Source organism: Lagenorhynchus albirostris, chromosome 9, assembly GCF_949774975.1.
Source record: "Lagenorhynchus albirostris chromosome 9, mLagAlb1.1, whole genome shotgun sequence".
Lineage (NCBI taxonomy): Eukaryota > Metazoa > Chordata > Mammalia > Artiodactyla > Delphinidae > Lagenorhynchus > Lagenorhynchus albirostris.
The window spans coordinates 13511963-13537222 of NC_083103.1; the positions used below are offsets into that span (position 1 = coordinate 13511963).

The following is a 25260-nucleotide window of genomic DNA, read 5'->3' on the forward strand; positions in this document are numbered from 1 at the left end:
ATTCCCCTGCTCAAAACCCTTCAAAGAGCCCCGCAATGTCCTGAGAATAAAGTCCAAACTCTTGAAGCAAGGCCTGTGTGACCTGACCCTGCCCCCCTCCCCTCATTCTCTGCTCCAGCCATGCTGGTCTCAGGGCTCACACCCAGGGTCTCACACCATGGGGCTTTTTCACATGCAGCCCCTCACATCCCCACCTTCCCCCACACCTCCTCAACCAACAAGTCACAGCTGAAATGCAGGACACTAGAGTGTGGAGATTAAGAGCCTTACTCCAGTGCTAAACCACGTGGATTTGAGTCTCAGCTCTGCCACCTAGTAGCTCTGTCACCTTGGGCAGGACACTTACAGCTCTTTGTTCCTGACTGTCCTCATAACTCTCTCACAGGATTGCTATAGGATTACAGAAATAAACTCACATAAAGGACTGGCCCACAACAAATGCTGTTTATTATCATTATAATTTCTTGGGGACACCTTCCCTGAGGCCCACAAGTGAACCCATCCCACTAAACACACCCACAGCACCGGGGAGTGCTCCTCTTTAAACTCTTACTGTCGTTCTTTGCCCCTTGTAGACCTGAGCTCTGTAAAGGGCGCTGCCTCTGTCTTGTCCACAGCTGCGTCCCCAGCACCTCGGGCAGGCCAGGCCCGCAGCTGATGAAGCATGAAACACATGTTCATTCCTCGCTCTTTCCCTCAACAGGGCTGCCTTCGGCCAGATACAAACAAGGGTGCAGACCCGCCCTAACCACCTCCAATGAGTCTGGTGTCCTTCAGCACAGAACAAAAACCAACCTCACAGGCCTTCGGTGGTGAGAAAAGCTGCCCAAATAATCTAACGCCTGACTCAGAGACTTGTCAGCGGAGTGTCTCTGGCCTTTTAACCTTCACAAGTCATTCCGTTTGGTTCCAAATAGAAATGCTTGTCCTTCAGGGAGCTGGATGGGAGTGACTATTCCAGCACTAAGCACGCCAGCAGGGTAACAGTGCTGCCTGCGACCTGGCTACCTCACTGGGCAGGGTCACTTCCACAACGTTTAAAGAACAAGCACCTTGAGGAGTTCCCAGGGAGGGTGGCAGGACAAGCTCTCCTGGAAGCTGATAAAAAGATCTCACATCTAGAAGTGGTTTACCTTATTAAGAGTCTTGGGAAACAAAGTGGTCGTCCATAAGCAGGAAGGGGAGTCCTCGACCTGCTTCTCATACACTAGTCTCTATCAGGGAACCCAAAGAGAAAGATCCAGGCACCCAAGCTCAGAAACACCAGTCTTTATACAGAGCTCTGCTGAGGGAAGCTGAGGGTGGTCAGGTGCCCGTCTCCACCTCTACCACTTCTGCCCAGGTGCTAAAGCCCACGTCCTTATGGATGAGCACCAGGCTGGGAGCAGGACCTGGCTCCTCGGGCACCACAAAGCACTTATCCTGGCTCTCGGAAAGGGTGACCTCGAAGACGTCCGGGGCTGGGGACCCGCCCCGTTCACTGCACGTGTCCAGTAGTTCTGGCTCGGTCTGCAGGAGCACCACGGTGGGCTCAGAAGAGGCAGGCGGCACACAGGGTGGGCTGGAGGGTGCCTCGGGCTGATGACTGAGCTGGTGCCGCTTGAGGCTTTGGAGGAGAGTGTAGCCCATGCCACAGGTGGGGCAGCGGTAGGGCTTGTCGGCCAGGTGGGATTTGAGGTGGCGCCTCAGCTTGGTCGCCAGCGTGTAAGCACGGCCGCACTGGGGGCACGGGAAGGGCCTCTCGCCTGAGTGCAAGCGCTCGTGCGCGCGCAGCGTGTGGGGGTCCCGGAGGGCCTTCCCACACACGGGGCACAGGTGGGCCTCCCCAGTGTGGGAGATGAGGTGGCGCCGCAGTTCAGGCAGCTGGGGGAAGGCTTCAGCGCAGTGTGGGCAGCGGTAAGGGCGCTCCCCTGTGTGCAGCCGCAGGTGCCCGCGCAGGCTGCCCCGCTGGCGGAATGCCCGGCCGCAGTGTGGGCACAGGAAGGGCTTCTCCCCCGTGTGGAGCCGCATGTGGTTCCGCAGGGAGCCCTGGTTGGCCAGGGGCCGCCCGCACACAGGGCACGGGCACGGGGCAGGGGTCGCTGGCACCTGGTGTGTCTTGCGATGCAGCCGCAGGGAGGGCCGGCGGGCGAAGGCCTTGCCACACTGGTCGCAAGCAAAGGGCCGGGCACCCGAGTGTACAACCTGGTGCTCTCTGAGGTCTCGCCGGGTGCCGTAGGCCTTGGTGCACTGAGGGCAGGGGAATGGCCGCACCCCACGGTGGCCCAGCATGTGGGCTTTGAAGCTCTCCTCTGAGCTGTAGCTCTTGCCACACTCGGTGCAAAGGAAGGGCTTGTGGCCCGTGTGCACGAATGCATGCTTCTTCAAGTGGCACAGCTGGAGGAAGGCCTTGCCACACTCGGCACAGCGGTACCGTCGCCCCCGCTTCGGAGAGCCTCCCACCGGGCCAGGGGCGCTCCGCAAGCATGCGGGGAAGCCAGGGTGCTGCTGCTCTCCACTCTGCTGGGCCCCGGGCTCTGAGGTCTTCGCTCTGGGTGGCCGCTGATCACTGGGGCTACGCAACTTCCTGACTAGGTAAGCATGCAGCTGGGGGCCCCTGGCAGAAGATGAAGAACTTGCCTCACTGCTCTCAGGGCCCTGCTGGGGAGTGGAGCTGCTCTGAGGTTCAGGTGGCATCTGGGTCTGGGGTGGGTCCTCCTCATCTACACGGCCATCCTGAGGCAATGGGCCGAGTGGCTCGCTCTCCTTGGAAACTTGGTCCTGGATTCGGGGCTTAAGTCCAGGGCTCACCGCCTGGATGCGGGGCTGTGACTGGTGACCAGGATCTGCAAGGCAAGAGTGGGGTGCTGGGCTTAGTAGAGACTGTAGCAGGGGGTCACGGTGGTCTCACCAGGAGATTATAGGAATATGTGTCTTCTCCTCCTCAGCCCCTGAACTGCAATGGGAGCAATGACACCAGTCTCTTCCCTGGAACATGAGCCACACACTCTGTTTATCTTTCTGTCCAGTTTCAGGTGCCTTCTGGGGAGGCTCTCCTGGGAACCATAGTGTCTAGACATCTGGATAATTTCTAGAGAAAGGCCATCCCAGAGTGCCCTTGTTCTCCCTCTGGAGACATGCACTTAGGATGAGTTGAGACCACCACCTCCTCACTTTAGGTCACGTGAAAATAAAGGAATCCCCATCCCCAGCCCAGACAGAAAAAACATAAGAAAACTGGAAACCTTATACACAACTTGCTGTCTTTGTCAGTGTGACCTTACTATTCCAGAAAACTTAACTCAGGAAGATAAAACTTGCAAATATCTATACAGTTGACCCTTGAAAAACACAGGTTTGAACTGCACGGATCCACTTATACGAGGATTTTTTTTCAACAGTAAATACCACAGCACTACATGGTTGAATCCACAGATGCAAAACCACAGATGTGAAACCTTGGATACGGAGGGTCAACCGTAAGTTACACTCAGAATTTCAACTGCCCAGAGGGTCAGTGCCCCTAACCCCTGTGCTGTTCAAGAGTCAACTATATTGTTTATTCCAAGGAAAAGACCTGTCACTCTTTAATAAAAAGCATCAAATGACAGTTTACATCCCCAAATTCTCTGAACCTCTTACCTGAAAATTCTAGCCTTGCTGTCTCCACAAATCCTAAACTACTATGTCATGATCCTTACCCAATACTGATCGAGCCCCGACCCCATCCCACACTGAAAAATCCACCTTATACCAGACTTCAAAATTTCGATAAATATCCAGGCTTTGCCCTTCCCTCTCAGAAATGCTACTGTTCTCCCCTACTGTCTTATGCCATAAGCTTTGCTTTGTCTTATCAACAGGTTTTTTTGGTGATAATTGGGGAAGCCAGCATTTATTTGACACATACCCGTGCAAGGTTCTGCTGCATCCTCCCTGGGGGAGGCCGCTTCCTGTTGTACAGCAGACTCCACTTCTGTCACCACAGCCAAGGATGCCTCTTCCTCTAGCCTGGGCTGGGTGGGGCTCAGGCCCTCCGAGGGAGGCTGGGGCCACATCAGCAGCTCAAAACCTGGCAGCACGACCCGGTACACCTGCAGGTGGAGCCTCTCGCTGATCCGCACTGGGGCCACGTTTCCCTCACCCTCCAGCCTTCCCCGCTGCACCAAACTGCAAAGCAGAGCAAGAGTTAGCTCAGGAGATCCCCTTCAAGTGGCCCTCCCTGAAAGCCCCAGATCCTGGGCAGTCTGAGTCCTAAAGGATCCCATGCCTTTGGAACACTCACTGCAAAGATCCCTGGGTGGGAACCAGAAGCCAGCTTCCGGTTCCATCCCATGCCACAACAGAAAGCCTCAAAGGAGCATCTTCACTACATACTCTCCTGTAACTTACCTAGTCCAGCCTGAACTCTGCTCACAAGCACACACATCTCCCCATGGGCCTAGTGACACGTCCTGAAATAAACCAATAAAAGTCTTTCTCCCATGTGTTTGAGGGGACCAGGGTGAAACAAACAACAAAAAAACCCCTGATGTAACCTCTCCTGAGACAGGTCTAAGATGAAGCCCCTAGAAGGTTAATGGTCTCTGGTCTGCCTCTATAGGACTATGCCGTTCGAGTTTTCATTCAATAAAGGCCAAAAAAACTGTCCCCTCACCTCCCTCCCAAAGTGTGGTGAATGACTGAATTGCACATATTATTGCCTTTCAGTGAATACCAAACAGAAGAAGTAGTAAGAGGTACATCAACTTTAAATTTGTTTTTCAGGACTTATGCAATGAAATCCTTTACCTGTGCTTTTTCAACTTCTGCTCCAAATAATCCTGGAGAATTAAAATAAAGGAAACGGCCATTCCTTTATTTTACATATGAGTTAAACGAGGCATGCCATCTAACTAGCTATGTGACAAAGCTAGGATTTGATCCCATGGCTTTTTTTTTTTAAATAAATTTATTTATTTATGTTTGGCTGCATTGGGTCTTCCTTGCTGCACACTGGCTTTAGTTGCTGCGAGCAGGGGCTACTCTTCGTTGCAGTGCGTGGGCTTCTCATTGTGGCGTCTTCTCTAGCTATGGAGCACGGGCTCTAGGCGTGTGGGCTCAGTAGCTGTGGCTCGCCAGCTCCAGAGCACAGGCTCAGTAGTTGTAGCGCATGGGCTTAGTTGCTCCATGGCAAGTGTGATCTTCCCAGGCCAGGGATCAAACCCGTGTCCCCTGCATTGGCAGGTGGATTCTTAACCACTGTGCCACCAGGGAAGCCCCCCCGTGGCTTTTTAATTCCAAAAACCTTTGCTCTTGACTTTCGTCGTCATTGCTGACACTCTACTAATCCAACGTTTTTTTTTTACATTTTGGCTGCGCTGTGCGGCCTGTGGGATCTTAGTTCCGGACCAGGGATCGAACCCGCGCCCCCCGCGGTGGAAGCGCTGGAGTCTTAACCACTGGACCTAGGGAAGTCCCATCTACTAATCCACCTTTTAATAACTTTTTGCACCTCCTCGGCTACCGCAAGTGAGGGGATGAGACAGTCCCTGAGAGAGAGAGCATAAACCATCTCCTATCTCTTGAAACACCGTGCATCTTCTAACGAACTGGAGAGTTACCGAGAAACGTCTGATCAAAATTTTCAGTCACGGAGACGTAAAGCCCTATCCCTCAATACCTCCTTCTGCTTTGGTTTCACTCCATGGCCCTTCTGCTCGGAGACAGACTCCTCTTCCAGTGGCCCCCAGAGCAGTCCTGGCTGCAAGGGTTCCCCGACACACCAGACCCCCAAGCGCTGCTCCTTGATGAGTGAGGGGCCAAGGGCCAAGCCCCGCGGGAGGCTCTTTAGAGCGAGGATGGCTCGGGTGGGTCCGGGCGAGAGGTCTTTGAGTCCCTGTGCACAGCCTTCTCTGGAAGGGCTCCATCCTGAGTCCGGGCCCAGGCGTGGATCGGGGGCTGCAGGGACAGAGAAAGACAGTGAGGAAGCGGCCCAAGAGGTCGTGGGGCGGGGAAAGGTGAGGGAGAAAACCGAGGTCCAGCTAGGCCTCAGGAGTCTGAGAGATATGTAAAGGCTCCAAGGGGGCCCCGGAAAAGTTTGAGGCGGTTCGAGGGCTCTTAAGAAGCTCCCAGAGGTTCTGAGGGCACCGAAGGAGGATGCCAGGCTCGGGAGGAAAAGGGTCGTGGGGGGAAAGAGTTGACCAGAGAACGTCAGGAGTATCTAGGCCAGGGCCGAGGGTCGGAGACATCGCAGGTCACTCACCGAACTGCAGTCTCTCCCACTCCAAGGGCAGCTCCTCCGCCTCCTCCATCCCGGGTCAGAAAGCCTCCCTCCGCCGGAAGTGAGACTCACCTTCTCAGCTCCCCCCGGAAACAGTCATTGACTACCAAATTTCCTTTCGGGAAAGAATCGTAAGAGTGAGACCTCATTGGTGCGCAGGACTGGGAGTTTGGCAGTAGTGGTGAGGCAAATCTCTGTCCGAGAACAATACGAGTTTAGAATTCCGGAGGTCCACTAGGGATTTGAGTATCCGGTAGAGAGGAACTAATTGTTTCAAGGGCTTCCTTTTGGGAGGGACGAGTCGGACGGTTATACAGTCTCTCCTCCAGGCGGGCACGTAAGCGGGCTCGTAAGGAAGTGGGCGGGGCTCCTGCGAAGGCCATGTTTGGGCCGGGCAGTGGGTCGGAAGTGGGTCGGAGGTGTGGCGGAAGTGGCTGGGGAGTGAAGCGACAGGGAGGGGGTGGTTCCCATTCGACCGCGTAGCCGGATGTTTGCCTGTCCTTGACAGGCGTGGCAGAGGGAGCGGTGCCCCACCACGGTGAGCTGCGGGGCGCGGGGTCTCCCTGGGAGGTGGTGGGGGAAGGAAAGGGACTGGCCTGGTCTTCTGAAGGGATGGGGATCCGGATGGGGAGGATCCGACCGGAACCGAGGAAGGGAGCAAGGGTGGAATGGGCCCTGGGAACCTGGCCTTCCTGCTGCGGGGATTCGGCCCGCCTCGAGGGTCTGAAGTGAGAGGACTTTGCTTCCTTGCTGCCTTCTTCCTGGCCTCCTCGCTCGCTGTCATTGAGCAAGCTCGTGGGAAGGGGAAGTCTCCCTGGTCCGATCTGGGGAAGAACTAAGACCAAGATATTTGGGGGAAGTATTCCACCTTTGCCACTTATTAGGCCACACTTTCATATCTATTTCTTAATCTGTGAAATGGGATAATTACACCCAATCCGGGTTTTGTAAACCATGAAGCTCTATGCAAATGTGATTGTAGTTAAAAGTTTTGCTGTTGTATTGTGGGATTTGCATTTTCACAATTCTGGAGCCCCAACTAGGAGGGCGATCCCCAGGCCAGAGAATACGATTTTAAGTTGTTATTTCAGTTGTCCATGGAGGAGATTAAAAGAGAAGCTTTACTTTGCCCTTTTGCAGAACTTTGAGAATCTCTTGAATGACAGTCCATTAGAGAAGTATTGAGGGATTGACCTGCACAAAGCGACCACCTTAAGGTAGACATGGATTAAAATCTTGACCTTGCTGTATGACCCTAAGCAACTTGCTTACTTTTTCTGGTCATCGGTTTCTCAAACTGTAAAATGGGTTTAGTAATACATACCTCACTGGTGCTGTTGTGAAAAGATAATTTGTATCCAGTTCATGGTGGTTGGTTCCCTTTTCCTCTTAGGATACAAATTGATTTGTTCAGTCATTCAGCAAATGACTGAGCATCAGCTCTGTGCCAGATGTAATTTTGAGTAGGCAGGGTTTCTTAAACGGGAAAGAGGGCCTGTGAACCCCTTAAAATTTCATGCAAGATTTCATGCATGTGCTGATTTTTCTTAGGGAAAAAGTCCATAAATTTCTCCAGAATTTCAGAGAGCTCTAGGACTTCCCAAAGGTTAACACGCCTGCCTAAAGTGATTCTTGAAGATTATTGTAAAGGTAGAGATTTTACCAACTGAGAAGGGAAAAACTAATCTGACAATAAGGATTATTTTGCAGAGTGGAGCAGGACTTGTAAGTGACAGGAGTCTTAGGCAGCTAGGATGCTTCATTTCTACTACTTTATGTTACAATTGCCCTGCACTAGCTTCCCTCCCCCTCCCACTGAGTGGGAACTGAGCTTCTGGGCTCACAGAGGGCAACAGCTGTGTGTTGGAGGGTAGTGAGGGAGGCTAGGCTGGCTGGGAGGTGGAAACAACTGTGATTAGTTGGGCTGGAAAAGGAGTTTATGGGGTGGGGGAGGGGTCAGTTCTGGAAGAACTGACAAAATAGAAGAGTTACTGGAAGAGGTGGAGTTCAAGCTCATCTCCCTTTTAGAGAGTGTCCCTCTCCCTCCCTCACACATACTTCAACTCCCAGCTGTTCCTTCTAATCCCGTTGTTCACTTCAGCACAAGTAATTTAGAATGCTGGAGAATTATATTTCTGGGAGGAGCCTTCACTTCTGTAGATGAGGAAATTTAGGCCTAGATAGGAAAAGGACTTGCTCAGCATCTTTGCAACTCAGTCAGGACTATAATCCAGTCCTCCATGTATCTCATCCCATGTTTTTTTCACTGCATCAAGCACCCACTCTGTGCAGAAAGACTTCTCTGGAACTGCTGTGGGCAGGGCAGAAGGAGCTCTTGGTGCCTGGGCAGTAACCAAAAAGAAGGGATGGAGAGAAGGCTCAGGCCTGGGGAGGGTTACTGTGAGCTAAATTCTGTCCCTGTTACCTGGCCAGGGGCCCCTTTTGGGGAGCCCTCACAGCTTCCTGGTTGAATATGGGGAGGAGCTTATAGCTGAATCAGGTGTGGATTTCTCAAGACTGAGGGCTGCTTGGAATGGGGAGCTGGGGTGAGGGGTACAGCAGCACTCGCTAGGAGATATGCATTCCCAAACAATAGAGAACGTCTTTCTCTGTGTTTGTGGTAAGGGACTTGTATTTTGGTAGTGAGCAGTGAATAAGGGTAGCAGATAAGGCCAGAGGAGAGGAAGAGGAAGAAAAATAAGTGGGTTTTTTTGGGTTTTTTTTCTGGCTGTTTGGCGGCTCAGTTTTGGCTCAGGAGCTTCAAACAGCTTTTGCTGCTGAATCAGTGTGGTTGCCCTGGTAACAGGGTAGTTGTTGCTAGGTTGTTGCTAAGTAAGTAAGTAGGGAGCTGCCGGTTTGCCATCCGGATGGAGTCTTTGCTGTGATGTGCGCAGGCGGTTGTCACATCGCTCAGAGGTGTTCAGGATCTGGAGCTGGGCCCACAGTTCTCCTCTCTTCTCCCTACCCACGCCTGGGTCTTGTCTGTGCTCCTTATCTGCCCTGCTGATTCTGTGACCATATATGTCATTTTTTGAGGCCGCAGGAATGCACTGGACTTAGAGCAGCCTCTTTGGGGTTGGACGAGTGGGTTGAATTGAAACTCCCGCCCTCACACATATGATGAGCTTGTGAAGGGAGAGGGATTGGCTTCCGATTAGGGCTGAGGGCAGAAGGTGCCTCCTCCAGGCTGCACTCAGCCACATCCATGAGGCCACACCCCAGACCTGGGCAAACCCAGTTGCAGAGTTGGCTCCTCTCCCTCCCCGCATGCAACAGCTGTTGTTCTGTTTTCCACCTCCTGGATCTCTGGACTTTGGGTGTCATGGGCTTCCTCCTTGCCCACCTGTACCCCCCAGTCCTTAAGGTGGTCTGTTGATCTTTCCCACCTTGAAACTAGTGTCAGGAGCTCCCCCCAGAGTAGATTGGACTTGGGAGCCTCCAGGAGCCTGCAGATTGTCACAGTGACTGGCAGGAAGATTACATTTCCTGCTCCTCATTCCTGTCCTGGGGCAAACCCAGCTGGGCCTCTTGGCCATGGCCTTTTTTTTTTTAAGTCTTATGGTCTCTGGCTACCTCCTCTTCCCTGGGCCAGGAGTGACGGATGGAGTAGCCAGGGCCACAGCTGACCTTTTTCAGGCAGGGGTTTGGAGCAGCCCTGTGCTCCTTAGATTCTTGCAATATCTCTTCCCCATCACTGCTGGGGCCTGGGAAGTTTCTGTGCTCTATGACCCTGGAGGAGAGGGGCATGGCCCTTGAACCTCTGCAGTTGGGACTGCTCGACTGAACCAGCTGGGTGGTGGGCAGTGCAGGGCCTGGCACCGCTCTCCCTTATGCAGCTGGAGGGCCTGAAGGCAGGCGCTGAGTTGTGCCATCCTGTGCCCCAGCTGCCTTTTCTGGCAACATGCCAGAAAAGTGTGGCACCAGGAAAGCCAGGAGGAGCTACATGGAGCTCTTGGCAGGGATGAGGAATGTTGAGGAACAGGGACAAGGGAGCTTGGAGGAGGAAAGGGTGGGAGCAGGAGGGCTTGCTGTAGAAGTTATGGGTGAAAAGAGTGTGTCACTGACCTGCCAACTCCCTCCTGTCCCCCAGGGTTCTCTTCAGGTTCTGCAGCGTGAAGCTGTGGGGCAGAGGCTCGGCCATGGACCCACTCTCAGAGCTGCAGGACGACCTGACTTTGGATGACGCCAGCCAGGCTCTGAACCAGCTGAAGCTAGCCTCCATTGATGAGAAGAACTGGCCCTCAGACGAAATGCCCGACTTTCCCAAGTCAGGTGGGTACGGCTGGATCTCAGCAGCCATAAGCGCCTGAGAAGGGAAGACCCCCTTCCTGTGGAAGGAAGACCCCAGGAGGACAGGATGTGGGCAAACAGACCAGCCCCAGGGTGGGGCTGGGAGCACAAGCCTTACTGGGGGGAGGGCCAAAGAGCACGAATCTCAGGGAGAAAATTGTGCCAGACCCCCAGATGATCCCCTGACTTTGCTGTGTTCCTCAGACGACTCCAAAAGCAGCTCCCCGGAGCCTGTCACACACCTGAAGTGGGATGACCCTTACTACGACATTGCCCGGCACCAGATTGTGGAGGTGGCAGGTGAGCACACCTAGCCTTGCACCTTTTCCCTCATAGTCTGCATCCCTGGCTTAAGGAAGCCAGGCCCTCCTGCCTTAGGGGAAGGGGCTGCAGGGGAGGGGCCGCTCTGACCCCTGACTCTGGGGCTATTGAGGCTCCATGTGTCATTCATTAAAAATACAGACTTGATTGTGATGGCCACTTGGTCTGTTCACCTGCAACCACAACCTGACCTGTGACCTCAGCATCTCCACTGGCATATGGCATGTGGGAGGCACTGTGAAAGCCCTGGGTTTGATTTCCAGCTCTGCAGTCTGAGCTCATTCCTTCCTCACAGGGTTGCTGAGAGGATGACAATGGTGAACGTATATCAGGACCTAGCCCACAGCCAGAACGTAGTTGGCCCTCAATAAGTGTTCATTCATCTCCCTTCCCTTTGCCCTCAGGTCAGCTTTTCTTCCCCATCAGTTATTGGGGAGCAGGGAGGTGCCAGTCCCTCCGGGGAAACCGTACCTCCAAGGAAGTCTGGAATGGCAGAGCCTCCTTCCAGAAGTTAGGAGGCACATGACTCCTGGAGCATCAGGTTCCCCACAGATGTGCTACCCTGCTACGAATGAGCGCAGAGCCCCCCCTTGGGTCTTGGCCTCAGTGAGCTCCCGCCCTCCTGTTCATAATGCAGGACCCAGAAGCCTCCAGGAGCAAGGGAGGTAGCAGAGATGTTGATGACCTGGTTTCTGCCTATAGGGTCCTAGTGCTAGACGAAGAAATTGGAATTGTAGGATCCTTTGTCTCTTCTTCAGCTGTAAGCAAGGATGGCAGCACGGCCCTGAGGCATTGGGGTGGGCAAGGGGAGCCACGTAGCTTGTGGCCCCTGGAACCCTGAGTGGTGCTGGCTGAGGGGGCCCTGGAGGCATTCGGCCATAGGGAAACAGCAGGGAGCTCCGTCTCTCCTGAATGCTGGGCTCAGGGAGGGATGGGGCAGTTGAGAGGGTTGTTCCTAATGTCAAGGTGTTTCCTTGGCATCTGTGTTCCTGATGCCTGCCCTGGTCTGGATTGGAGGACTTGGCTATGGCCTCTGTCACCCCTACAGAAGCAAGGCTGAGAGTTCTTTTTTGGCCTGGTCCTGCCCTGAGTACAGGAGAGTCACCTGAAGGCTCAGAACTTTCCTCACTCCTAGAGATGGACCTGACTAGGGCATAGGGATGTCTGATGTGAAGGAGTCTCTCTGCTGACATCCTCCTGGCTATGTGGCCAAGTCACAAGGCAGAGCAGGGAAGACTGCCCCCATCCCCACCAGGTGACCCCTGCAAGCAGAGCTGCAATATGTTTCTGTCTCTCCAGGGTGCGATGAGCCTGAGGGGGCCCAGCCAGGTAGGTGTGTAGGTGTGTTCCTGGCTCTCTGTGCTTGGCCTCTCTGGGCTGTGGATCAAGAAGGGCTCTTGGTGGAGGCCAGGTGGATCCAGCTTAATTGCAGCCCCACTCCAGGGAGCTGGGAGCTGGGAGCTGGTGGTACTTGGGAGCTGGAAATAGCAGGGGATTTATGGGAGGTTTGACAGGGTGGGGACTGTGTGGGGAGCCCACACATCCAGAGCCCAAAGGGGAAGGAGCTCCAGGGGAGGGGGAGTCTTGTCCATGGGGGTCGTGGGGCTGGCTGTAAGCAATGGCCGGGCTCGAGTGCTGGCTCAGGGCCCCTCTGGTGGGGTGTCCCCCATGTGTGTGCCTCTCTGACTGCTGAGAAGAGTTTGGATTGGCACTGCCAGAGGAAGAGTTGTTTGATGAGGCTATGGTGACTTCCTGGGAGGCCAGTTTCCTGGCCTTGGAAACCAGAGAAAGAGCCCACGTTAGAAGGGAGGGTGTGTTATGTCCCCAACTCCTCTGTAGCCTCTGTTCTCCCTTGCTGGCAGTAGCTGTCATGCTCCACGGTCAAACCTGACTGGTCCACATGGGTTCTTTCCAGTGGTGTACTGGTAAAGGTTTAATAGTCTGCCCTCCAGAAAGAAAAAAAAGAAAAGGCTATTATTTGTATTATTTGTAACACGTGCAATTTCTAACTACAAATAGCAGATTTCTAGCTACCAACGATGATGTCAGCTGGCTTGCACTATTCCTGACAATTTCACATTTTAACCAATGTGCCCCAGCCCCCCACCTCCCATCTCCTTGGTTGGCCTGCTCTCAGGTCACGGGAGTGTGCTGGTCTGGCGGGTCCCAGAACGCCTGCTGGAGGAGCTGCTCTGTTGCTGATTAATACCCAGGCTCCCCTGGGAAGTTCCTGATCCGTATCTTGGGAATGCAGAGGTTTCATTCTCTGGCGGCTGGTCTTTTCCTGGTGCTTTCAACAAACGCTGTGCCTCCTTTTTGAGCCCTCTCCCTCAGTGCTCTGGAGCCACCAGTGCTGCCAGCTCCTTCTTCCCCTTCTTTTTCCAGGGTAAATCTGTTTGAATCTTCTGAGATGAGGAGGGGACTCCCAGGCCTTTATACACATGCTTCTTGTAGGAGCCGTTACCCTGCCTGCTGGCAAATGCCCGAGCCACTCAAGGACTTGGGCAATGGGACTCCACTCCAGGGAGGAGAGGACGGACTAAGCCCTGGGGTTGCCCATGTCTCGTTCTTTGCTAGTCTGGGAGTCTTGCCATCCAGTCCCTCTCTGAGCCCCCTCCTTTGTCCCCCATCCCCATCCTGACTTTACTTGGCATGCACTTATAAAACACCTACTCTGGGAACAAGTCCAGTACTCAGCACTGAGGATTTTTTTTTTTTTAATATTTATTTATGCCTGTGTCAGGTCTTAGTTGAAGCACGCGGGATCTTTCATTGAGGCACGTGGGCTTCTCTCTAGTTGTGGCGCATGGGCTGCAGAGCATGTGGGCTGTGTAGTTTGTGGCATGCAGGCTCTCTAGTTGAGGTGCGCGAGCTCAGTAGTTGTGGCGCGTGGGCTTAGTTGCCCAGTGGCATGTGGGATCTTAGTTCCCCGACCAGGGATCGAACCCGCATCCCCTGCGTTGGAAGGTGGATTCTTAACCACTGGACCACCAGGGAAGTCCCCAGCATTGAGGATTCATTGAGGAACAATGCACATTCCCTCCTTCAAGGAGCATACAGTCCAGGGAAGCAGTTCTTGAAACTGGTCAGGAGTCCTCCTTGAAAATATGAAAGGTGTGGACCTCTTCCCCAGAAAACACGTGCACGTGCTTGTAATATTTTTTATATAACATCATGACATTGGTGGATGCCCATTGATGGAAACCTGGTTGAGAACCCAATTTCCTGTTTACAAGTTGCTGGGGCAGCTGAGCGGTGGAACTACAGGCCTCTGGCCTCTCACCTCAGTTGCTTGCTTAACCAGTTACCAGCTCTTTAAATACCAGAGCCTTGTGAGCTCAGACTTTCTGCTCTGCCTAAGTCCTCAAATCTGCCGGCCAATGAGGGCTGCCTTACTGTTGGAGGGCAGTGATGAAGAGAATCTTTTAGAATCCTCCATGCTCCTCCCAGTGTTTTCCACTATACCCTGGGCGTTTCCTCTGCTTAGAGGGGAGTAGACAGATGATGTCCCTCCGCCCCACAGGCTCATAATAGAAGGCCCAGGGGTTTCTGAAGCTCCAGATTGTCCACGAGGGTGGGCTGGGCAGTCTAACCCTTCATCCCTGCCCACTGCCAGTCTGCTCTTTCTCCTGTCAAAGCCTATGGGAAGTGAATCAGAGCAGGCCGCAGAGCCACCCCCAACTGGCCTGGAAGGAACCCAGCGCCTCAGGATCTGGTCCAGGGTGTGGAGGGGAACAGGTGACACCTGGTCTTTCAAAATAGACCTGCTGCTGGATGGAGCTGCACCGTCTCCTCCTCAGACATACCTGCAGAGGGTTCTCTGCTTGTTAAGTCTGGAGAAATTCTGCCCCAGGCTTTGGGAAACTGTCCAAAGCAGTCTCATATCCCAGATAACATGGTGAGCAAACTCAGAAATAGAACCGTGCATACCGTGTAATGCCAACCTGTGACAGGCTACCAGCGTTTATTGAATACCTGCCACATTGCTGGGCTTTGGACCATCTGGACATTTAAAGATGGACAAGACAGTCCCTGTCTTTGAGCTGCGCACAGCCACTAGAGGAGACAGACACATAAATAGTTATACAGGAGAGTCAGTGTTGTGACAGAGACGGGTGATGGTTCATGCTGGGAGCTATGAAACGGGACAGCTAACCTGCCTGCGGGGAGGAGGAGGGGACACAGGCTTCTGGGAGATTATGCCTGGGATGAGTCTTAAGGATTCAAAGGAGTTAGCCTAGAGGAGGGGAGCAGAATTGCCTAGAGGAAGTCTGTCTGGCATGAGAGACAGAGGCTAAAGCCACCTGCTAAAGACATCCCTCAGTGGTTACACTCAAATGAGCATCTTCCCAAAGTGTTACAAACTCCTCTCTACTCCATGTTTTTTAGAATATCCTTAATGAGAAAGGAATGATTTTTAGAAATGTCCAGAGGTCAATCAACTGTGGCAAATAATTCTGGCAGTAAAATCAGAAAGTGTTGTTAGTAGTCAAAAACAAGACATGACTGTTAAGTAATCAGACTGATTTCCTCACTGGCCTCAGGCTTTCTGAGAAGGTAGCTTCAAGAAGTTTTTCAAATACAGGCTGCTCAGAGGAGATGCTTCTGGAATAGGTATGGAGTTTTAATATGATGTACGGCAAGGTAACAGTTGCTTTGGTGGCTGTGACTTTTTTTGTTTTCTTAGTTATGGTGAAATTTATATAACATAAAATTAACCATTTTAGGGGCTTCCCTGGTGGCGCAGTGGTTAAGAATCCGCCTGCCAATGCAGGGGACACGGGTTCAAGCCCTGGCCTGGGAAGATCCCACATGCCACGGAGCAACTAAGCCCGTGTGCTACAACTACTGAGCCTGTGCTCTAGAGCCTGCGAGCCACAACTACTGAGCCTGCGTGCCGCAACTACTGAAGCCCATGCGCCTAGAGCCCATGCTCCGCAACAAGAGAAGCCACCACAATAAGAAGCCCGCACACCGCAACGAAGAGTAGCCCCCGCTCACCGCAACCAGAGAAAGCCCATGCACAGCAACAAAGACCCAACGCAGCCAAAAAAAAAAAAAAAAATTAACCATTTTAAAGTGTATACTTTGGTGGTATTTAGTACATTCACAATGTTGAACAACCACCACCTCTATCTAGTTCCATCATTTCATCCATTTCATCCATAGTTTCACCCATACCAACCCCCATAACCATAAGCATCAATCCCTATTCTCCCTTCCTCCCAGCACCTATAACCACTAATTTGCTTTCTGTTGTTACAGATTTACCTATATAGCTCATATAAATGGAACCAAACAATATGTAGCCTTTTATGTCCAGCTTCTTTCACTTAGCATCATGTTTTCAAGGTTCATTCACAATGTAGCGTGTATCAGTACTCCATTCCTTTTTATAGCCAGTAGTCCATTGCATGGATACACCACATTTTCTTCATCTACCCATCCATTGATGGACATTTGGGTTGTTTCCACCAGGCATGACTTTTTAAGAAGTCATGTTATTTTTTTGTGCCCCAGCTCTGTAGCCCTGAGACCACCTGTCCCTCTTTCTTCAGTGACACACCCTTGAGTGCAGGCACCTGCCCAGAGGTCTGTCCGCATGGGCCACTCTGGCCCCAACGCTAAATGGTACAGTCTCCAGGCCTGGCCCCTTTCAGATCCTCACCTGACTTCTCTTGGCTTATTGTTCACCCACTGTGCTCCACCTTTCTCCACACCTAGGAGATGACAAGTATGGGCGGAAGATCATTGTGTTTAGTGCCTGCCGAATGCCCCCGAGCCACCAGCTGGACCATAGCAAGCTCCTGGGGTGAGTACCCATGGGGAAGTGATGGAACCCGTGCTCAGATCCCCACTACGGCCTGGAGCCATTTTCCTTACTGTCCCTTCCTGCCCCGGGGGTACCAAGCCACCTCCCTCAAGGCCTCCCCTCTTCTCCTGAGGGATATTGGGAGCACTGGGCTAGGTGTTAGATCTGGTTTCTAGTCCTGGAAACCATCTGTGTGACCTTGGAAAGTGTGTTCATCTCTTTAAGCCTCTTTTTCTTCACTCTTCTTGGGGAATAATAATACAGCCCTTGTTCCTCATAGGAGTGAGATACTGCATTTGAAAATGCTTTGAAAAGTAAAATACCATCCAAATGTGAGGACTGATTATGATAACGATATGGTGCACTTCTGAGGCAGTTGCAGTTGTTCATCATTTACATGAATAATTAGTGTTATTTTGTGCCAAATCTGGTGCCAGCAACTTCTGTACCTATCCAGGTTCTAATAGCTAAATACAGGTAATAGCTCTGTTTGGTCTAGAAATCTGATGCAAGTCCAAAGGCTGATTGAAAGCAGGAGTTTGACAGACTGTGTTCTGATAAGTGTTCATCGTTGAGCCACCACTAGGCCAGTGCTGGGTCCACAGCAGATGCGGGATCCCTGGAGGCAGAGCCATAACTGACTTCCTCCTGAGGCTCCTCAGTATGTGTACAGTTTCCATCTTGCACTCCTTTCCTGACACTTTAAAGCACTTCCTGCAATTGCAAATGTCTGCCCCACCCTTACCAGCTCTTTGGGATCCTGAATGGTTGTGTGTGTGGAGGGGCTGTTGTGGGGTTGGGGACAGTCCGGGGCTACAGCAACAGAAGGGGAGGGCCTGACTGCAGAGCCTGTGCAGTCCTGTGAGCCAGGGCCAGGCCCGAGTCTCTCCAGCTTTGTGTGAATGCTTTCTCTCTGGTCTCCTGAGCCCTCCTCCCACTGCTCCTCCACCGTGCAGGCAGGCAGAGCCTGCTCCAGGCCCGTCACGTGGCCCAGCCAGGAACAGACCAAGAAGCCCAGCCTGAGGGTGGCTGAGTCACCTGTCCCCCTTTCTGGGTTTATTGTCACAGTATTTGACAAGGCAGGTGACAGACTCCTGGCCAGATTATGGGCTGAGTGGGAGGAGGTCAGAGGAGGTGGATGGGAAAGCACCCAGCTTTCAGGAGAGAGCGTGCTGAGCAAGGCAGCCTCCACTCTGGGGCTTCGTCTGCCTTCGGGAAGCCCTCTGTCACCCATCCTGTCCATCCTCCACTCCTTCCCAGCAGGATCTCCCCGCCACCACCTGGCTGGGCGGGGAGGTGCTTTCATCATGCATCAGTCCTGTCATCTTGTTTTCAGTCAGATTATCTCAGACTTGGCTTTTCCCAGCTGTCCTGCCAGATCTGGGGGGTTGAAATAGAAAGTACCCGAAGCTTGGATGCAGAAGACCAGTTAAACTTCAACTCTGCCTCTTATCAGCTGTGTGCTTGGGGTCAGGTCTCTCCTGAGCCCTGTGAAATGCCATTGTATTCATTTGTAAAGTATCACAGATTTCAAGAATGTAGAACAATGTAGATAGCTATTAAGAAAAAATACAGACAGCAATAAATAAAGTCTCCCATAAACCCACCACCCAGAGAGAAAACCACTGTTAACATTTTAGTGTATTCACTTCCCATTTTTTCTATAACATATACAGAACTCTATAGTCAGTTTTGTATCTTACATAATGTTTTTATATTCTGAGCATTAAACATTCTTCAAGGATATCCTTTCAAAAAATTTTGACATATGTGTATCCAGAAAAGTGAACACATTATGTATACTACTTGATGAATTTTCAAAAACGAAATACACCCATGTCATCCACACCTACAAACTTCCCTTTGCTCTTCCAGGCAGTACCCCAAAGGGTAACCACTGTTCTCACATCCAACTTCACAGATTGGTTCTGTCTGCAGAAACATCCTGTGAGGTATTCTATTTATAGATCTCCTGTAATTTATTTAACCAACATTCTGTTCTTGGACACTTACTTTGCTGCTCATTTTTCCCCCCATTATAAAACAGGCTGTAATGAATAGCCTTTTACAAAAACATTTCTGTTCATCTTTGATTAGTTCCTTGGGATAAATTCCTGGACATATTTTTATCAGGTCAGAGTATGAACATTTTATAGCTTCTGATAAACATCAGTTTATTGACCTCCAAAAGGTCATAACATTCATCAAAGGATGAGTGTATTTTCACTACAACTTTTGCTATTTTATTTATTTATTTTTATTTATTTTTTGCGTGGCATGCGGGATCTTAGTTCCCCAACCAGGGATCGAACTCATGCCCCCTGCAGTGGAAGCGCAGAGTCTTAACTGCTGGACCACCAGGGAAGTCCCTAACTTTTGCTATTTTATAGTTGCAAAATGCCATCCTTTTATGTGACAGCTCTTTTCAAACTGCAAAGTGCTCCATGTGTGTAAGGGGTAAATTACTGTGTAGTGATAATGATGGGAATCAAGATAATAAATCCAGCATAAGACACCTCACATGTCCGCCAGTGCTGGCACCCATGGACCAATGTTTAGGTTAGCCTCTCTGGGATAGGTCAGGTTGTGTCTGGGCACTTAGTCACATCCTTGGGCACTTCCCAAGGCTCCTTCCCAGGCTTCCCTGGTGGCTCAGTGGTTAAGAATCCACCTGCCAGTGCAGGGGGCACGGGTTGGAGCCCTGGTCCAGGAAGATCCCACATGCCGCGGAGCAACTAAGCCTGTGCGCCACAACTACTGAGCCTGCACTGTAGAGCCCGCGAGCCACAACTACTGAGCCCATGTGCCACAACTGCTGAAGCCCACGAGCCACAACTACTGAGCCCGTGAGCCACAACTACTGAAGCCTGCGCGCCTAGAGCCCATGCTCTGCAACAAGAAAAGCCACCGCAATGAGAAGCCCGCACACCGCAGTGAAGAGTAGCCCCCACTCACTGCAACTAGAGAAAGCCAGCGCACAAAAATGAAGACCCAACACAGCCAAAAATAAATTAACTAATTAAATAAATTTAAACAAAAGCCGTCAGATTTCTAATTAATAACTGTAAGCTTTCCAAATCATTAAAAAAAATAAAAAGGCTCCTTCCCTCCTTTCCCTCCTCCCCTCCTTTCCCTCCTCCCCTTGGAAGCCCTTAGCATTCCTGCATGCCCAGCCTCCCAGCCTGGAGTGGTGTTCCTGCTGGGGCCTGGGAGCTGTTGGCCAACCAGAAAGAGGGTTTTCCACTGGGCTCCTCTCCCTTTCTGGAATTCATGTTCACTCAATTCATACTTCTCCACCTCAGGTGGGCCCAACACCCGTATGTGTGTTTGTGTTGGGTGGTAGGTATTGTGTTGTGAGCATAGGGAACTTGAGGTGTGGGTCTTTGGTCCACAGAACGTCCAGTGACCGGAGCAGGGGAGGGGACCCTCTGACCACCCTGATCCCCTTTCGTGGGCACAGTGTTCTACAGACAGCGCTGGGAGTGTAAAAGGCAGAGCTGTCCCATGATCAACAAGGCGAAACTTGGAGTTAGTTCACCTCCAGTCTCCACCACAAGCTGTGTGACCTCAGAGAAGCACTTGACCTCTCTCAGCCTCACTGCCCTCGCTCGTAAGAAGGGGATAGTATTGGCCTCCATTATAATGAGGAAGGCACGAGATATTGCATACAAAGTGCTTGGTAGACACTAAGAGCTTAATACTGGTAAATGGTGACTGTCATCATTACTGTTGACTCAGGGCAATCCTGTGAGTGAAATGTTATTCCCATTTTTACTGCAGGTATGTGAGATGGCTCCAGTTAGAGTCCTGGTCTCCTGACTCCTAGTCAGTGCTCAAACCTGAGAGCTGCTGTTGTTCTTATTATTCCTCCACGCAGCCCAGCCACTACCTCGTTCCTCCTCCACCCCAACATGGTGACTGATTATGCAGCCAGAACAGACAGGGCAGGAGAGGGGCTGGTGGAGGCAGGAGGAGGGGATTCCTGGGGCACTGGTTCTGTCTTAATGGGGCCCCACTTGCATACAGGGCAGGCCTGAGTGGGGCTCATCTCTTACAGATACCTGAAGCACACCCTGGACCAGTATGTGGAGAGCGACTACACGCTGCTCTACCTGCACCATGGCCTGACCAGCGACAACAAGCCCTCCCTCAGCTGGCTCCGGGACGCCTACCGGGAGTTTGACCGCAAGTGGGTTAGGGCCTCGGAGGAGCTCCAGGGCCCGGGGTCCAGCAGCTCTGCCGGGTTCTGGGCTGCCCTCTGCTTGGGCAGGAACGTATTCCATGCCAGGGGAGGCAGGTCCCCCCTACCTGGGTAAACTAAACACAAAGAGTCTCAAGTTGGAATGGCCTGGGCTTCAATCCCAGTTTCTCTACTTACTCGCTCTGTGACCTTTCATCTTACTTAACCTCTCTGAGCCCGTTTCCTAATCTGTAAAATAGGGCAACAATGGCACTTACCTCGAAGGCTTACTGTGAGTCATCAAATCAGTAACTGTACATTAAGAGCTTAGCTCTGTGCCTCTCCTACCATGCCCACTCCTGAGTTCCCCGTTCTGCCTCTGCAGGTACAAGAAGAATATCAAGGCTCTGTACATCGTGCACCCCACCATGTTCATCAAGACCCTGCTCATCCTCTTCAAGCCCATCATTAGGTGAGTGGGCCCAGGGCGGGGCACTCATCTCTTGTGCTTCCCCTTGAACTGTGAAGCAGATACCTGAGGAAGCCAAGCATCCTGGGGACCGACCACTTTGGGGCTAGGCCTCAGTCTGATCTGGGTGGGCTGCTGAGGAGAAAGTGGAGGCTTGCTGAAGCGGGCCTACCCTGGACCCATACCCTTTCTTCCATCGGCAGCTTCAAGTTTGGGCAGAAGATCTTCTATGTGAATTACCTGAGTGAGCTGAGCGAGCATGTGAAGCTGGAGCAACTGGGGATCCCTCGCCAAGTGCTCAAGTGAGACCGCGGTGGGGGCTGTGTGTGCCCACCGGGCACACTGTCCACATATATCATGTTTGTGGGGGTAGGATGTGCCGGCCAAGGGGAGAAGCAGCCTTGACAGCGCCAGGATACACAGGGGAAGCAGATGTGATGAGTAAGGGGCAGCACATGGGGTCAGAGCAAGTCCAGATCCCGTATCTGTCACTGAAAAGCTCTGTAACTGAATCTCTTTAAAGTCTTCACTTCTGTGTAAAGCTGGGTGGGTGGGAGGACTGAATGAGGTTATCCACGTAAGATAGCACAGTAAGTGCCTGACAAACCAGAGGTGCCACAGTGACTGCAGAGCCAGGTGGGGGCCCTGACCCTCCCCGCTGCTTCCCCAGGTATGATGACTTCCTCAAATCCACCCAGAAGAGCCCCGCGACAGCCCCCAAGCCCATGCCGCCGCGGCCCCCTCTGCCCAACCAGCAGTTCGGGGTCTCCTTGCAGCAGTGAGTATGCGAAAGGTGGGCGGGGCTGGCACCTGGGGACCAGGAGGACTGCAGACCCGTCACTGCGTTGTGCCCACAGCCTCCGGGAGAAGAACCCAGAGCAGGAGCCCATTCCGCTCGTGCTGCGGGAGACCGTTACCTACCTACAGGCCCACGGTGAGTGCCAGGGAGCCCTCTCCCATCGGGAAGCTGCTGGACAGGGCTGGGCAAGGTCCCACGTGCGCCAGGACCCACACTGACCCTGACCGGGACCCCAAGACACAGAATGGGTGGGGAGTCCGCACGTTGCCCCAGAGCTCTGAGACTCACCAGGCCCCACTGTTTCCCAGCTCTCACCACTGAGGGGATTTTCCGGAGGTCGGCCAACACCCAAGTTGTACGGGAAGTGCAACAGAAGTACAACATGGGTGAGTGGCCCCAGGGATGTGTCGAAGCCCAGAGGGCCAGTACAGATCATGCGCGTGCACACGTGTGTGTGTGTGTGTGAGTTTTCTGTGGCATCTGGTATAATTACATGGGTCTCACTCCTGCCTGGTTGTCCCAGGCCTACTTTCTCATAGATCAGTCTTCTGGAGCCTGGGTTCAGGGTCATTCAGAGGCGAGGAATAACTGTGGTGTGTGCTCGGGGGCCCCACTCCCCAGATGGCCTGACCCTGTGCCCCCTGTCCCAGTGGGAGGAGGAGGCTTGTGGCCAAGGGTGAAGTCAGGCTGTGGGGCCTGCTTGGCCTCCGGATTGGCTGCTGGTCTCCAGGCTCGGCCCAGCTCCTCCCCTCCCCACCCCCCAGGGCTGCCTGTGGACTTCGACCAGTACAATGAGTTGCACCTGCCAGCGGTCATTCTCAAGACCTTCCTCCGGGAGCTTCCTGAGCCCCTGCTCACCTTTGACCTCTACTCCCACGTTGTGGGCTTCCTCAGTGAGTGCCCCTCTCCCCCTTCTCCAGCTTCTTCAGGGTGGGGTTGCAGCTGAACTCAGAGCAGGTGGGTTTGGCCTGTCCTTCAAGGAAAGTCTGGTTGGGTCTTCCCCCTAGCCTCATGACAGGGCTTCCCGAACCAGTCCAGCCATGGGCCCCTGTGACCTGGGCCCCCCTTCCTCATAGACATTGATGAGAGCCAGAGAGTGGAGGCCACGCTGCAGGCCTTCCAGATGCTGCCCGAGGAGAACTACCTGGTGCTGCGTTTCCTCACTGCCTTCCTGGTGCAGGTGAGACCTCAGCCTGGGCCTCTACCACTTACCTGGAGGAGAGAGGGAGGAGGAGTTGCCGTGGCTGCTGCTCCTGGGTGTGGTTGCCGGGCGTGGGAGGCGGCGTCTTTGGCTTCCTGCTGCAGCCCCCTGATTCCTTCCACAGATTTCTGCCCTCTGTGACCAGAACAAGATGACCAACACCAACCTGGCTGTTGTCTTCGGCCCTAACCTGCTGTGGGCCAAGGATGCTGCCATCACCCTCAAGGCCATTAATCCCATCAATACCTTCACCAAGTTCCTCCTGGATCATCAAGGGGAGCTGTTTCAGCCCTGACTCCAAGGGGCTCTGAGCCCAGCCCCTGCCCCACCCGCCCCCTTCTCTGATAGCCCCGGTTTGGACTCTTCCTCTTGGCTTCAGCCTTACGGGAGCCCAGGGCTCCTGCCCAGAAAGGGGCTGTGAGCCCCCTGGAGACAGAAGCTGGAGCCAGCCAACTGGACAGCTCCTCCTCCCCTCCTGTCCAGCCCACCTCACCGGCCCCAGGGGCCTCGCTGTAACCACAAGACGTTTTTCTTCGCCTTATACTTCTCACTGCCTCTTTGGATCCCTGGCTCCTGCCGGGCTCTGCAGAGCTGGCCTTGGCTCTTCAGGCAGGAGGACTGGCCCCAGCAACCGCTTGCTTACCTGCTTTCTCCTGCCTCTTCCCCTGGCAACTGGAGATGCCAAAATCACTGCCGGCTGGGCTGGTAGCTGGGGCTGGTCCTCCCCTTCCCGACTGCTGGGGAATGAAAGGCTGAGCTGGCCTGGGCTGGCCCTGCTGTGACTCCTCCCTGTCTGGGTGAAGGCCTGGTTGCAAGCACCCTGTTCCTGTCCTCCCCTCTGGTGGCTCAGCCTCTGGCATTTACACAGTTAACGAATGACAGCCTGGAGTCCTATGGCTGCCTTCTCTTCCACACATCCTGGGTCAGCCTTTCCCAAGTGGTACTGCCCCCAGGGTGTCTTAGCCCCCTGGTTCTGCCAGGACTGGCAGCTTGGATGACAGGGCTGAGTCCCAGCATCCATTCAAAATAGACACCCCACTCTCACCCCTGAGAGCCTCCTAGTGTCTGGTCAGACCACTGACAACCAGTCCCCGCCCACTCCACCCCCCATGCCTTGCCTCCCCTCCCTTCCTACTTGGACAGATCCTTAGGCACGTCTGTTGTGGAGTCACACCGGTCCCTGCTCTGGCCAGGGGTGACTCAGTGCCTCAGGATCTGGGGTGGCTCCTTCCTCCAGTTTTGGACTCCTGGAGGGGCTGGGTAGAGATTTTGCTAATTAGATTGGCCCCTGCCAGGTAAGTTCTAGCAACCTCCCCTTGGACTCTGATGATGATGGATATCCCTCTGTCCCTTCCTGGTGAATCACCTTCCTGCAGCCCTGGCCAGAGCCTGTACTGTGGCGGTCCTCACTGACCAGTCCTGCCTCATCTGCGAGCCGGGTGTGGCCTGGGCCTGACCTCACTGGGCTCTTTTCCCAGGACACTAGCATGTCAGGAGTCCCAAGGCCTGGTGTGGCTGCTATCAGTCCCTGTGTCTCCAGGCCAGGCCCAGGCTTCTGATTTCTGCCTGCCTTCCTTTTTATCAGGTGTTGCTCAGAGCCCCATTTACTGGGGAGCCTCGTGGGTCTATTTGGTCTCTCCCCTATCCACCCCCAACTGGTCTTTACCTGGGGGTGGGGGGACTTGTACAGTGAATCAAGTATTCACATTCACAATGACTTCCTTGGCACCAATCATGTATTTCACCTTTGCACTTTTTATACTTCAATAAAAATGGAGATGGAAAACTGCCCATCTGGCTGATAAGGAAGTGGGCGTGGAGGCTCATAACTGGGTGGGAGGTGTGGTATGGCTGTGGAAGAAGAGCAGATAGGGGCTTCAGGAAGTCCCCTCCCCAGTCAATCTGACCCCTTCCTCATCCTGCTTACTTGTGAGCCGGTATGAAGCC

The 25260-nt window shown here is 53.1% G+C and overlaps 2 protein-coding genes across 7 annotated transcripts; one reads left to right on the forward strand and one right to left on the reverse strand.

The window, feature by feature from the left end:
- Nucleotides 1–429: 429 nt before the first annotated feature.
- ZNF408 (zinc finger protein 408) lies at nucleotides 430–23350 on the reverse strand. The gene is made up of 8 exons (XM_060159260.1): nucleotides 23325–23350; nucleotides 16521–18152; nucleotides 10307–14908; nucleotides 6224–6356; nucleotides 5642–5919; nucleotides 4372–4433; nucleotides 3890–4149; nucleotides 430–2825 (listed from the first exon to the last, which is right to left on the reverse strand). Exons 4-8 carry the CDS (start codon nucleotides 6270–6272, stop codon nucleotides 1306–1308), a joined length of 2169 nt encoding a protein of 722 aa, XP_060015243.1. The 5' UTR covers nucleotides 6273–6356; nucleotides 10307–14908; nucleotides 16521–18152; nucleotides 23325–23350; the 3' UTR covers nucleotides 430–1305.
- Nucleotides 6660–23766, forward strand: ARHGAP1 (Rho GTPase activating protein 1). 6 transcript variants are annotated; one of them, XM_060159269.1, is made up of 15 exons: nucleotides 6719–6779; nucleotides 7382–7458; nucleotides 10332–10513; nucleotides 10736–10831; nucleotides 12152–12181; nucleotides 16577–16664; nucleotides 20722–20907; nucleotides 21230–21316; nucleotides 21517–21615; nucleotides 21984–22091; nucleotides 22171–22247; nucleotides 22421–22498; nucleotides 22877–23005; nucleotides 23189–23292; nucleotides 23438–23766. In XM_060159269.1, exons 3-15 carry the CDS (start codon nucleotides 10381–10383, stop codon nucleotides 23606–23608), a joined length of 1386 nt encoding a protein of 461 aa, XP_060015252.1. In that variant the 5' UTR covers nucleotides 6719–6779; nucleotides 7382–7458; nucleotides 10332–10380; the 3' UTR covers nucleotides 23609–23766. The 6 variants fall into 6 exon arrangements, with proteins under 6 accessions (XP_060015251.1, XP_060015255.1, XP_060015254.1 ...); XM_060159268.1 differs by lacking the exon at nucleotides 7382–7458 and having other exon boundaries at nucleotides 6660–6779; XM_060159272.1 differs by lacking the exon at nucleotides 7382–7458 and having other exon boundaries at nucleotides 6661–6779; nucleotides 20722–20853.
- Nucleotides 23767–25260: the final 1494 nt, after the last annotated feature.